Source organism: Rhipicephalus microplus, chromosome 3, assembly GCF_043290135.1.
Source record: "Rhipicephalus microplus isolate Deutch F79 chromosome 3, USDA_Rmic, whole genome shotgun sequence".
In the NCBI taxonomy this organism is placed as follows: Eukaryota; Metazoa; Arthropoda; class Arachnida; order Ixodida; family Ixodidae; genus Rhipicephalus; species Rhipicephalus microplus.
Window position 1 is genome coordinate 11326505 of NC_134702.1, and position 11151 is coordinate 11337655.

The 11151-nt window shown below is 48.2% G+C and overlaps 1 protein-coding gene across 1 annotated transcript in view; it reads right to left on the minus strand.

The window, feature by feature from the left end:
* Positions 1-10757, minus strand: part of Rim2 (replication in mitochondria 2) — a 38410-nt gene extending 27653 nt beyond the window's left edge. Inside the window, exons 1-6 of the mRNA XM_037433337.2 lie at positions 10589-10757; positions 8401-8664; positions 6061-6138; positions 5802-5902; positions 5517-5583; positions 4697-4977 (exon numbers count right to left, since the gene is read on the minus strand). Coding sequence (XP_037289234.2) covers positions 4697-4977; positions 5517-5583; positions 5802-5902; positions 6061-6138; positions 8401-8664; positions 10589-10629 — 832 coding nt within the window. The 5' untranslated portion in view covers positions 10630-10757. The remainder of the gene's footprint in view (positions 1-4696; positions 4978-5516; positions 5584-5801; positions 5903-6060; positions 6139-8400; positions 8665-10588) is intronic.
* Positions 10758-11151: the final 394 nt, after the last annotated feature.

The following is an 11151-nucleotide window of genomic DNA, read 5'->3' on the forward strand; positions in this document are numbered from 1 at the left end:
CCAAAACTCGATTAATGCGCAGTTTTGTACAATCGCAGGAATGAAGAGTCACGTCTTATGATTGGGGCATGAAATATTGATAATAGGTGGCACCGCATGCGATTACCTTTCAAAAAAGAGTAAATCAAATGCTGTTATCTTCCACCCCCCCCACCCCCCCCCGCTGTGCCGGACTGTCAGGCATGCGTAGATAAGTTTCGGTACCTTCTTTCTTTTCCGACTCGGAAAGGCAGTCTTCCGGTAATGGAGAGTGGCAAATCGCATTTGTAAACCGAGACGCACAAAACAGTTTTCGAGCTCCAGTAGCGACCTTTCGCAAACTTCGCCGTAAAACTACTTGGGCTGGCGTTATCAGTTAACCCCGGCGCATCAATGCAGCGAAGATGCGCGCCGGCGGGTATTCATCACGGGGGCGGCCTTAAAAGTGGGTCAACGAACCACAAACAACAGCGCACAGCCTACGTGTCACGCGCCACGCATCCGCACCAGTGCGCACAAAACGCGCATGAACGACAGCGAGAGTGGGGGGGGCAGGTCAGTCCGGAGATGGGAAAGGGCGACGCATGGATCGTAAACACACCGCGCACACAATAGGCGGATATACGGGATGGACGGAGGTCGCAGGCGAAGTTACGCCGACGGCGAGAAGGGTGGTGGGTGGTAGTGGTCAGAACATGGCGCCTACTTTCTGCAGCCCCGGGACTACGTGCCAAACGGAACTGCTCTCTCCCCTCATCGTGCAGTGTAGGGGGAGGGGGAAAGAAGAAGTTCCGTTTGGAACTCTTGGGTTGAATGGGCACCACAGTGAAACAATGAATGGGTTTAGATCGATGTGTAATCTCAGAACTCTGATCGATTCAAATAACTTTATTGAGGTCCTGATGCTGTTAATTTGTGCATCACAAGTTCACTAATGAACGAGAAAACCAGTCGAAGCTCCGTTTTTAAACTTTGCACTGAAATATCCGCACGTGACGTCAGGGATTTCAAAGAGTGTCAAATTTCCTGACACGGTGCGATTCCCAACGCGGCCGGGCACCGCCGGTCTCTAATGGGGCGACAGGTACACCCCGGCCTATGCTCGGTGTTGAGGGTACCGATTTCTCGAAAAGGTGGCCTCCCCTTCTTTCACTAGGCAAACTTTTTCTTTACCCAAACGACACGTCCCCTGACGCGTTGCAGAAACCGAGGCTTTTTGTTTTGTTTGTATACTGTCTGACGTTACCGTTTCACCGGAATACCGGATCGCGTTTACAGTGTTTTGGCTAAGATTTAGTGGCTTTCCGTGCTTGCAACCACAATCGCAGTCATGTTTGTTTTCAGCTAATGTTTCCGGGGGGCGGAGGGGGTTAATTAGAAAAGCCAACTAATTTGTAATAACGCCGCTGCAAGGAGTCTGAACCGAAAGTTAAAAGCACCGCATTTCTACAAAAAAAAAAAAAAAACAACAATTTTGTGCTTGTCGACCTCTCACAGGGGTCTCGCGTTTGCGGCTTCGGTATGCTCCGTCAATCTCGCTCCTCAAACGACATGGTTCTTTACGTAAGGCGGATATCACAAGTAGCCAAGAACCACTCTAAATTCACAAATATAACGTACCCGGCGAGTGTAGTTCACGTCTTGTGGAAGTAAGCCTATGTTCCGTATAAAGATCCGCGCATGCGCTGATCGCACCAGGGATTCGGGGTAACACGGTAACGTCAACAGTATACAGACAAGGTAAAAAGCTTTCCCGGAAGAGTCTTTCCTCAATCTACCCCGGCGTGAGTAACATGGGTCGCTTATGCAGAAAATAGCGTTCCGCTGACACACGATCTCGAGAGAAACCCGAGCGCGCGGGTGAGGGCTCAATTGCAGTGACATCCACCGTATCTCAAACAGGGTGTCCTTTATCAATGCATGTCATTATCACGTGTACGGCGCCAGTCCCGGAACTGCTTCGCCTCTCCTTCCTCCCAGCGAAGGGCACTCGTTGACAAGCGGGCGAAGCCACACAGATGCACAAGTGACCTCGAGCATTGCGCGATAAGAGGATTCGCCTCCCCCTTATCAGCACCGTGGCGCCGAAGGGGAAGGGCCAGCAGCTGCGCAGTCACTTTGACCGGCTCGCTACTACAACAGCGTTCACGCGATCCTTCGCAGAAGAGCGCTCACGGTGCGGTGCGACGGATCCCGACAGAAACCATTCAGCCCTTTAGCAGCCTACGGTCATATCACACGCAATGGCAGGGTCTTTCAGCAAGTTGGGGAAATCTGGTAGGGTATTACTGTAGCACTCTTCCTTTACCGGTCGTTAACCTTTCACCAGTGGAGGCACCTCACCACAACAGAAATGCTCTCTCAAAAATTACAGTGGCGTTGTCACGGCTCGCTGTGGCCTGTCAGCCTATTAATGAGGGACCTGCCGTCCAGGGACCACACTGCCACCGGAGACGAGGAACGCTACCGTACAGCCTTACCGTATTAGCGTACCGTATTGCCCTAACTTGCCAAGAGACACTCGTGAGGCCGCTGTGAGACGCATGTCATCCCTTCATTTTTTCTTCCGCGGGGGAGAGGGTGGGGTGGCGGTGAACACCCCTCCCAAATGGAGAACCCTGCACAGGCCTATGCTTGCGTCAGTCACCAAACTGGGGTCAATCAATAAGAAGCGGCAAATGTCCACTCTCGCAAACCGTATTATGCACTTTCACTTCGCCTCGGAGATCACTGTGACGCGGAGCGTTGCTCGTGCTCGAGCAGCACCACGACGGTATTTCTGCCAACGAAGCTACAGCTCCACCATGGGGGGAATCCGTGGCCATCACAAAGTTACTTCTTGCAGCAAATAACTTTCTGACAACTCGTGGGTAACAACGTTTCAACGTGCCGTAAACAAACGCGATTTAACGAGGCTCGACCACGGGGCTTCGCTAGTTTGCGAGGCATGGCGCTCTCGAGAGGCTTGTTTCCGTGAAAATTGACCACAGGATTGCGCTTACGGTTAAAACATCGAAGCGGGCCGTCCACGTGCACGCACACACCCACAATACAACGTTAATAGCGGCAGTTTCGAAAGTGGCGCTACAAGCGAAGCGCGCGATAGAGGGGGAGCACCGTCGAGATAGCGGCAGCAGCGAGAGTTGCGGCGCCGGCCACGTGCAAGCTCGGTTCAGCGGGAGAAAACAAAGGCACGTGCTCGCTTGCGCGCGATAACCGACACACCAAGTTGGAAGAGGTCACGCGACGCAACTGAACTGTTTGCGGCCGCAAAGATACGCAGGGCTTGCGGCCCTCCACACACACACACGGGCACAAAGATATATAGCAGCCATGTGCCCACAAGTGACCGGCTTACTTAAGGGCTGTAACGTGGAGAGGCCGATAAAGAACCCAGATAGCTCGCTGTAGTGTTGGACTACGGGCAAATGTATTCCTGGCACTTCCTGATCAGAAAAAGAGGAGGAGGGGGGCATAGACCACAGTCAACTCCTGTCATAATGTGACAAACAGCACTTCTTCCTCCTCCTCCTGAAGAGGATAACGGAGATTGCGGGGCAGCTATTTGTGGAAGGTCTGAACCAAAAAAGAAATGTCCCCACTGCGAAGGGATGGGGTACAACCCCAACTCCAAAAAATTTTCAGTTTTGTATGTGTGTGTATGCAAGCACAAACACATGCACGAACAACATAAATTATGGTACCCCCTCCCCCTTGTCATGAAAGAAAAATTTTTGGCTACACTACTATCCATTGGTGCTGCAAGGAACATGGCCGGCACATGGAATATAGTGCAACACGGAATTTAAAGACGCCCAACACGGAATTTAAAGATGCCCAGCTTTATGGTCACCAGCAGAATGGTGATCTTTTGCAAAACATAAGTTGCCTGATAAAACACGAAATACATCCATGTAGAAAAAAAAAAGAGGGGGGGGGGGGGGCTTTATTCATATATGCTAAGACTGACCAACCATGGACACAAGTGCTAACTGTTCCCAAGTGTAAAAAAAGTTATGAATTGTTGTAGAGTACGTGAGAGGTATTAAAGCAAGGTAGAGACATAGTGCGAAAATGACAAGAAAAACTGAATAAAATATAACACTAAAGGAATAGCAAACAGTTGTGAGGTAAGATGCTCTACTAAGAACACAGCAGAAGTAGTATTTGGGAGTATTACCCAGTATTATTAGGAATCTCGCACTAAGGACGCACTATATCTGGCTCTACTATGCAGACTAAGAAACTAAACACATTAGCAATGACTTTCTAAGGTTTAGCCAACGCCTCCTCTAGAAAGATGCCTGAGGAATGGCTCCCGCTCGCAGCGGAATTGGCCTGCCTTCAGTTTTAAACAAGCTCCGCGCGGTGGTGCTCGCGACTGACACCATCATCGCGGCGGCGGGCGGTACCAGCTAAGCGTTTTTCATCTGCGGCTCATAGGGGCGCGTCAGTCGAAAATTGTTCGAGACCAGCAACTGTGCACCACTGTTTCGGAGGCTATGCAAGGTGTTGCGTTGTTGCACTGTCTGCCACATGTGACGCTAGCGACCTAGAACATTGTAAAATGAAAGAGGGAAAGGTGTGGCAGCTGTTTTTCTTCTCATGCAGCAGGCATCTTTCTAGAGGAGGCGTTGGTTTAGCATGTCAATTTACACATCTTACAGTGTTGTAAAGTAGCAATGGAAAAGAAATATACTGGGCAATGTTTGCTCACCATGTGGGTAGGCGAGGGTGGAGGCACAGGTCTTGGAGACGGCACCTGCTGCCATGAACTGTACAAAGTCACGAGTAGATTTGACATCAGGGTTGTACGAGTCCCTCGAGGACTCCTTGCGTTGTCGCAGTTGAGCCTTGATGAACTCGTAGATGACAAAGTGGATAATGGTTTCGGAGATGCCAAAGTATGAAGCAGTGATCCCCTTGTAGAAACCCAGCAGTCCATGCCTCTGGTAGATGTCGCGAATGCACTGCAGAGCAGAGATGCTGCCATACATCCTGCCGAGAAAACAATAAATGGGATGTGTGAATAAACCGATTAAAGTTCTCATTTTGAAAAGCTACTAGCTGATGCAACAGCAAAAAGAAGAGGAGCAGATGTATGCATGACTGCATCCGTAAGTGATTCGTAGAATCTTTGTAAACAATATTCTGTAACAGTGTAACACATCCCAACAAGTTATGTGCCGCATACTCACTAATGCAGATGAACAACTAAGCTCCTCTAACAAATTGATATCAGAAAAGACGGCCGCATTGCTCTAATTTACACTAAGTAAGGCAAAAAAACAATGATTAACACTCAGGAAAAAATCTGTACATGAGAGCACATTTCTGTGTTGCTTCCACATTACTGAAAAATGTGGCAGTGAAATTCGCTACTTCAGTATTTTGAAAACTGCTTCAGAGATGCACAACAGACTACAGTCTCTTTATCCCCTACCCATGCCAATTCAGAGCAATTTAGTCAAGGTTTTACATTAACACAGTGAACGCCACCTGCCCGGCAGACCACAAAATCCTTGCAGAATTCTTACCTTTGATCAAGTTGGAGCCTCGTCTTCACGAACCAGATGGGGTTGGTTGCCGTGCAGGACATAAAACCTGAAAAGACAGCAGTTGCAAGCACACCATGGATCCACGCTTCCAGTAATAACTCATAATGATCAGAGCATTTGCAGCTTGGAGCGCTCTACACATCTGAAATCACGACACCACTGAGCAGAGCGTTGGCAAACGCAAGCAGGCTACAGGAAATAAAGGCAGTAACACTGCAACGAGACTAAGCTACTGAACCACAACACACAATTCTAGAGTCTTACCAGCACTGGCTGCAGAACAGATATGTACAATGGGAGTATCCGAAGGAAGAAGCTCGTTGAAGATGCTCTTGGAGTTGGAGTATGTACAGAAGTAGATGGCCCTGGTGTGGTAAAACATGGAAGGCAACAATGGTGTGAGTGGACGACTGCTAGGAGAAGACAGTAGGGCAAAATGGGAAAGAAAACAGGGGTGCGCGCCTGCGCATGCCCCAATCAGCAGTGGCAGCAGCAGCGGCAGCAGCTGTGAAAAATGATGTACCTCGAAGGCGCCACTCCGACCAGGTTAGGTCCGAGACCCTTGAAAAGAGCCTTGGTGCCTTCCATCTCGACTATTTGCCTGGATTGAGTTGGGAATAAAGATAGAGAGAGAGAGAGAAAGAGAAAATGTCAGTGTGAGAGATCGCCGAAGCAGCGACTGGCCACGCATGGGCACCTGCGCAAGTGCTGAGCTGTGGCAGCGCAAAAGGGCACAGTAGACATTTGCAGATGCACCACTGTACAAGCAGAAACACAAACAGCGATGACTGCACTACATCAACATTACACATGACTCTTAAGGTACCACACAAACAGACTTCACAAGTGGTTCAGCATTTAATTTAGGGGCAGCTTTATGTTAAAGGGGAACTCCAGCAATTTTTCTATATTCCCCAGCAATTTTTATATATATTCAGATTTCAATAAAAGTTTGAGCATATGTTCTCTTCAGAACCCTGATGATATGTGCCAAAGTATACAATTATAAGTGAATTAGTTAATTATAAAATGAATTTTAACGACTGGTAGCCAATTCCAAAGCACACATCTGAAAGCGGGCCATCCTGAGTATGTGATGTAACATGCCTAGTCTTTTCCAACCCCGCCTCACCCAGCAGACGATGATTGCAGCGCATGATTTCTTTCTTCTACGAGACAATAAAGCTGGCACAGTTTGTTTTTGTTAGCTGCACAGCGTGTTAGTCGTTGACATCCGGTCCTATACTAACTATGCACAATAATGAGCAACGAGGAGATTTATGTGGGACACGTCAGCTGCTTCATGTGCAGGTGATAAAATCAAAAGGTGATGCTTCCGTGCTCGCATAGTAGCTGAAACCGTGCTCGCATAGTAGCTGAAATCATAGCTCAACTCGTCCCTGTAAGTTCAGATGGACTCGCACAGTTTGATTCTGCGTCGGATATGGCATTACCAGCTTGCTTTTCATGCGACAGAAGTATGTGAGCCATGTTAACACCCTGGCCAGCCGTGGTGGTATGTAGCCCATTTCATGATATCATCGCATGCACAACATGGCGCAGCTTTCTGTTTTGGTATTGACTCATTTTTATTGCTAATTTAAAAGTATCGGCAAGTGTACCTGCAAATGAACCACCCTAGCGGTTAAAGGACTTATTATTTTTCAAAAAGGGCATTATCCAAATATAAAAAATGCACAGGAGTTCCCCTTTGAAAAAGGATGAATATCAATTGCATTTTAGGTGGCACTTAAGAGCCAACCTGTAAGCGACAATGTGATAATGGTCAATCAACTCCCGTATACATAGCAGAACGACAAGCGCTTTACAATAACACTGACCTGTGAAGTTTAATGCCAGCAAACTACTTAATTACGGAGTCTATTTCCACAATAAACTTATAGGCAACGTGTATCCAAGTTCCAAAAGATAATCCAACATTAACATCCAGTCATCTTGAGAGACAGAAGGATTGGGCGTGTTGGTATAACATGATAAAAGAGTGCTGAACAGCGCGAACAACAGGAGGGGATAGAAGCGCTCTGTCTCGTCTCTTCTATCCCCTCCTGCCGTTTGCGCTGTTAAGCACTCTTTACCAGTCATCTTTCTAGCATTTCAGTGCAAACAACAAAGGAAAAACTTCACACTTGTCGTAGTGAACTTACTTTCATTTAGTAGTAAAACAAGATACACTACAGAGAACATGATCCATGGTCTCTTATCTTAACTGCTAAAAAAACTTAACTTATACAGAATGCACTGTGCCTAACTTCAAATTAGAAAATAAATGGAAAGCGGCAGCACTCAAAATAATATTTCACAGTATTCAGCATACAAACACTTGACATAGCAGCATACATTTCACATTGAAATTGTCTACTAGCATTCCAACGACTCCACTGTTAGCACAATGGAGCCCACAAAATACCATATTCCCAACCACTTTTTTAAAAGCTCAACTACAAAACATTTTTTTTCAAGAGCTTTATAACGTAATAGCCTGACATACACTATCACGGCAATGTATCATCGTTACGCGCCTTTCATTTGCAGATCTGACAGGTAAGACAGCCAGTGTCAACAGCACGTATGCAAAAAAGACCATCTCTGGCCATGATATCCAGCTCGAAATAAATATGGTTCTCAACTTTCTGAATACATACTGATTGACGCTGGCGTCACATTCATAGCACCTATGTAGACTAATCCCATTTGCATTTACGTTACTGAAGTCACCTAGAACTATGAGGCTGTCGCGAAACGGCAAGTATTAGCTCAAATTTGAAATTTCGATAGATTGACCTGAGAGGGGCTTGCGACAAAAAAAAAATGCTGTTATGCAGGACGCACGGAGAACACTCACTTCAGGCAGCGCCATATTCCTATGGATGGCGCCCTCGTGTTGTTGGTGTTGATCACCGAGGTAGTGAAGCCGCCGCTTCCGCCCGTTGGCGTCGGCGTGCACGTGCAGGCATTGAGGCCCAAACGCTCGGCGAGAGACTGGACTGCCGCCGGAGAACCGCCGGGCCCCGAGGAGAGGAAGTGGAAATTCGCTACCGACGACTGCAGGCGCGTTTTCACCACTTCCAGAGGACAGGTGGCGATGGCACCGGCTGTTCCACCCAAACTGCGCAAAAAAAAAAAAAAGGGGGGGGCGCCGGGTCGGCATCGTGGCTGCTGCACACAACTATTTTAAGACTCGCGCGAGTCCCGTGAACTCCTTTAAACACGATCGGAGCAGTACTTTTCAACGCGCTGTGGTACCTGTCTTCAGATTTCTCGGGGCAAAGTTTTTTCGCTAATGCGCACAATTTAAAAGCACCTGCTACAAACACGACCTTCGGCACGGCGCGTGGCAAGTGCGAAAGTCTTTCTATTCTTTGAGCGTGTTGACAAAATCCTTATTTTAAGAAGCACAAAAACAAAAGACGTTCCCCTTCCCCTCAAGCGACATCTCTCCCTTAAACATCTGCGCCGCGCCAAATATTCCGCGCTTAGCCTACTAAGGCAGTTGGCTGGCACTCAAGCATCGTTTAGTTTCTTGATGCGTGCGTCACTGGGACACTTTCCTCGAGCGAGTGTGTACTACAGTTCATACACTACAGTGACCAGCCAGGCCGTTTCGCAAGAAGCACCGGACGACCGAACTGAGTTCCGTCAAAAGTGCTGCGCTGACGAATGTCAGGCTCTGGAACGACGGTGTTGTCACGATGCGCACCTCGGTTAAAATTCTCTCTCTGCTTTGAGTTACTTATTTTTCCTTGCCACCGTTACTCTTCGCAAAATACAACAAAGCTTCACGACGAACGGCGCAACGCACGCAGTAAACAAGCTCGCGAGGGAGAGCCAACACTAATTACCCTACTCCTCCTTCCGCCACGGAAATTTTTTGGACCGAGTTTCTGTACCCTGCTTTCATGGTGCCATTGAAGCGCATAAGTGGGGAAATAATACTCTCGATGCATGAAAAATAGACAAAAAGCGGCGGGAGCCCTGAATTTGAAGCAGCTTCGACAAGCCTCGGCGATATGCACCCAGTCCGAATGCCAGTTGTTCGGGCAGGCTCTACATCCCGTTTGGGGCATTCACCGGTGGTCGGGAAACAACAGCCGGAACAAAGCGGGGGGAAAAATAACAAAAACCGCAAGGCACAAGTCTCTTTTAGAAAACATGACACCCTCCATCCACCTCCTCAATCTGTATAACTTAACCGTAAATACGTGCGAACGTCCTCCAAACGTGCAGTCTCCTCCTCCTCCTCGGCAGGGTGAAGAAGAGTAAATGCCAGAAAAGTTTGGTGTGAAGATGTTGTCAAATCAAGAAATAAAAAAAGGAAGTCCGAAAAGTTCAACACGCAATCCGTTACAACGCACGAACTAAAGAAAGAAATCGGAAAAGTACTAGACACAATCCGTTACAACGCGTGAACTGCTGCGCCGGTGTGAACGTGACCGAGACGGCGTCCGCACACATTTGCGGCATGCCCAAAACAAATACCGCGTCCTACATTCCACCAGCTGCACAGCGCGATCCGGCACAACACTGCGCAGCGAATTGCCATCCCGTAGCACGAAAAAGGCCCCACACTCCAATCGATAATTAACGCACGTTTTCAACTAAACAAGCCAAACAAAGGGCGCCATGCACACGTTGCTGCGGGAAACTGAACAGATCTTAGCGGTGCACCGTTTTTTTTTTTTTTTTTGTCGGGAGGCTCGGTTCGTGTACTACGTGGTGGAATAAACGCCCGGCTACTCGACCGCCACGACCACGATGTCCTTAACCGCAGCTTAACCGTAAGCAGCTCGCTGAAACGGGCAGCACGTCCGCTGGCACAAAAGAGACAGCAACCCGAAACCCCTGGCTCCACAAGAGCAGCCGTGAGAGCACGACACGGCTCGGGAACTAACGCCTACGACGTTGAAGGCTTTCTTTCAGGGAGACCTCGACAGTGATAGCGCGTCCCAGCGAGCTGCGACGCTGCTCGCCGTTCGGGGTTACATTACGGCAGCCGCAGTACGGTTGACTGCACGCTTCTGTGCATAACTTACCCTCCAGCCAAGAGGTGTATTATGGCATCGTATTGAGACATCCCATCAAGAATACATCAAGCCACACACAACACTCCACAACCACTCCCGAACACACTGCTGAAATGTTCCACAGGACTACGGGCACGCATCTCACGGCACCACTGATTTACCGATCACTTGGCGAGCACGTGAACACTGTGCTGGCATTGGCTATGCCAGGTCACGTGGCAAAATGTTTACTACCGGAGCAGCAAGAATAAAAGACGCCCCCTCAGAGCCAATCGCAAGCTGTTCATTAATTTTGACGCCAAATTTTTTAATATGTAAATATTTTTTGCGCGTATAAACCACAAACTTTTGGAAAGATGTTTTTTTTTCTTCAAAAAAAAACAGCAAGTGGTATTTGAGATTTGCTCCGACAGAGCGCAGCACTTTCGGAACAGGTAATCAAGAAGGCCAGCAACCGCTACAGTTAGTTCAGCTATCACACAAAAGATGGCGGGAGCGCACGCTGCGTAGTTTATAGGTGTTTTATGACGCTGCTATGGTGGCTACAAGGAACGCTGCCATCAACTAATGGC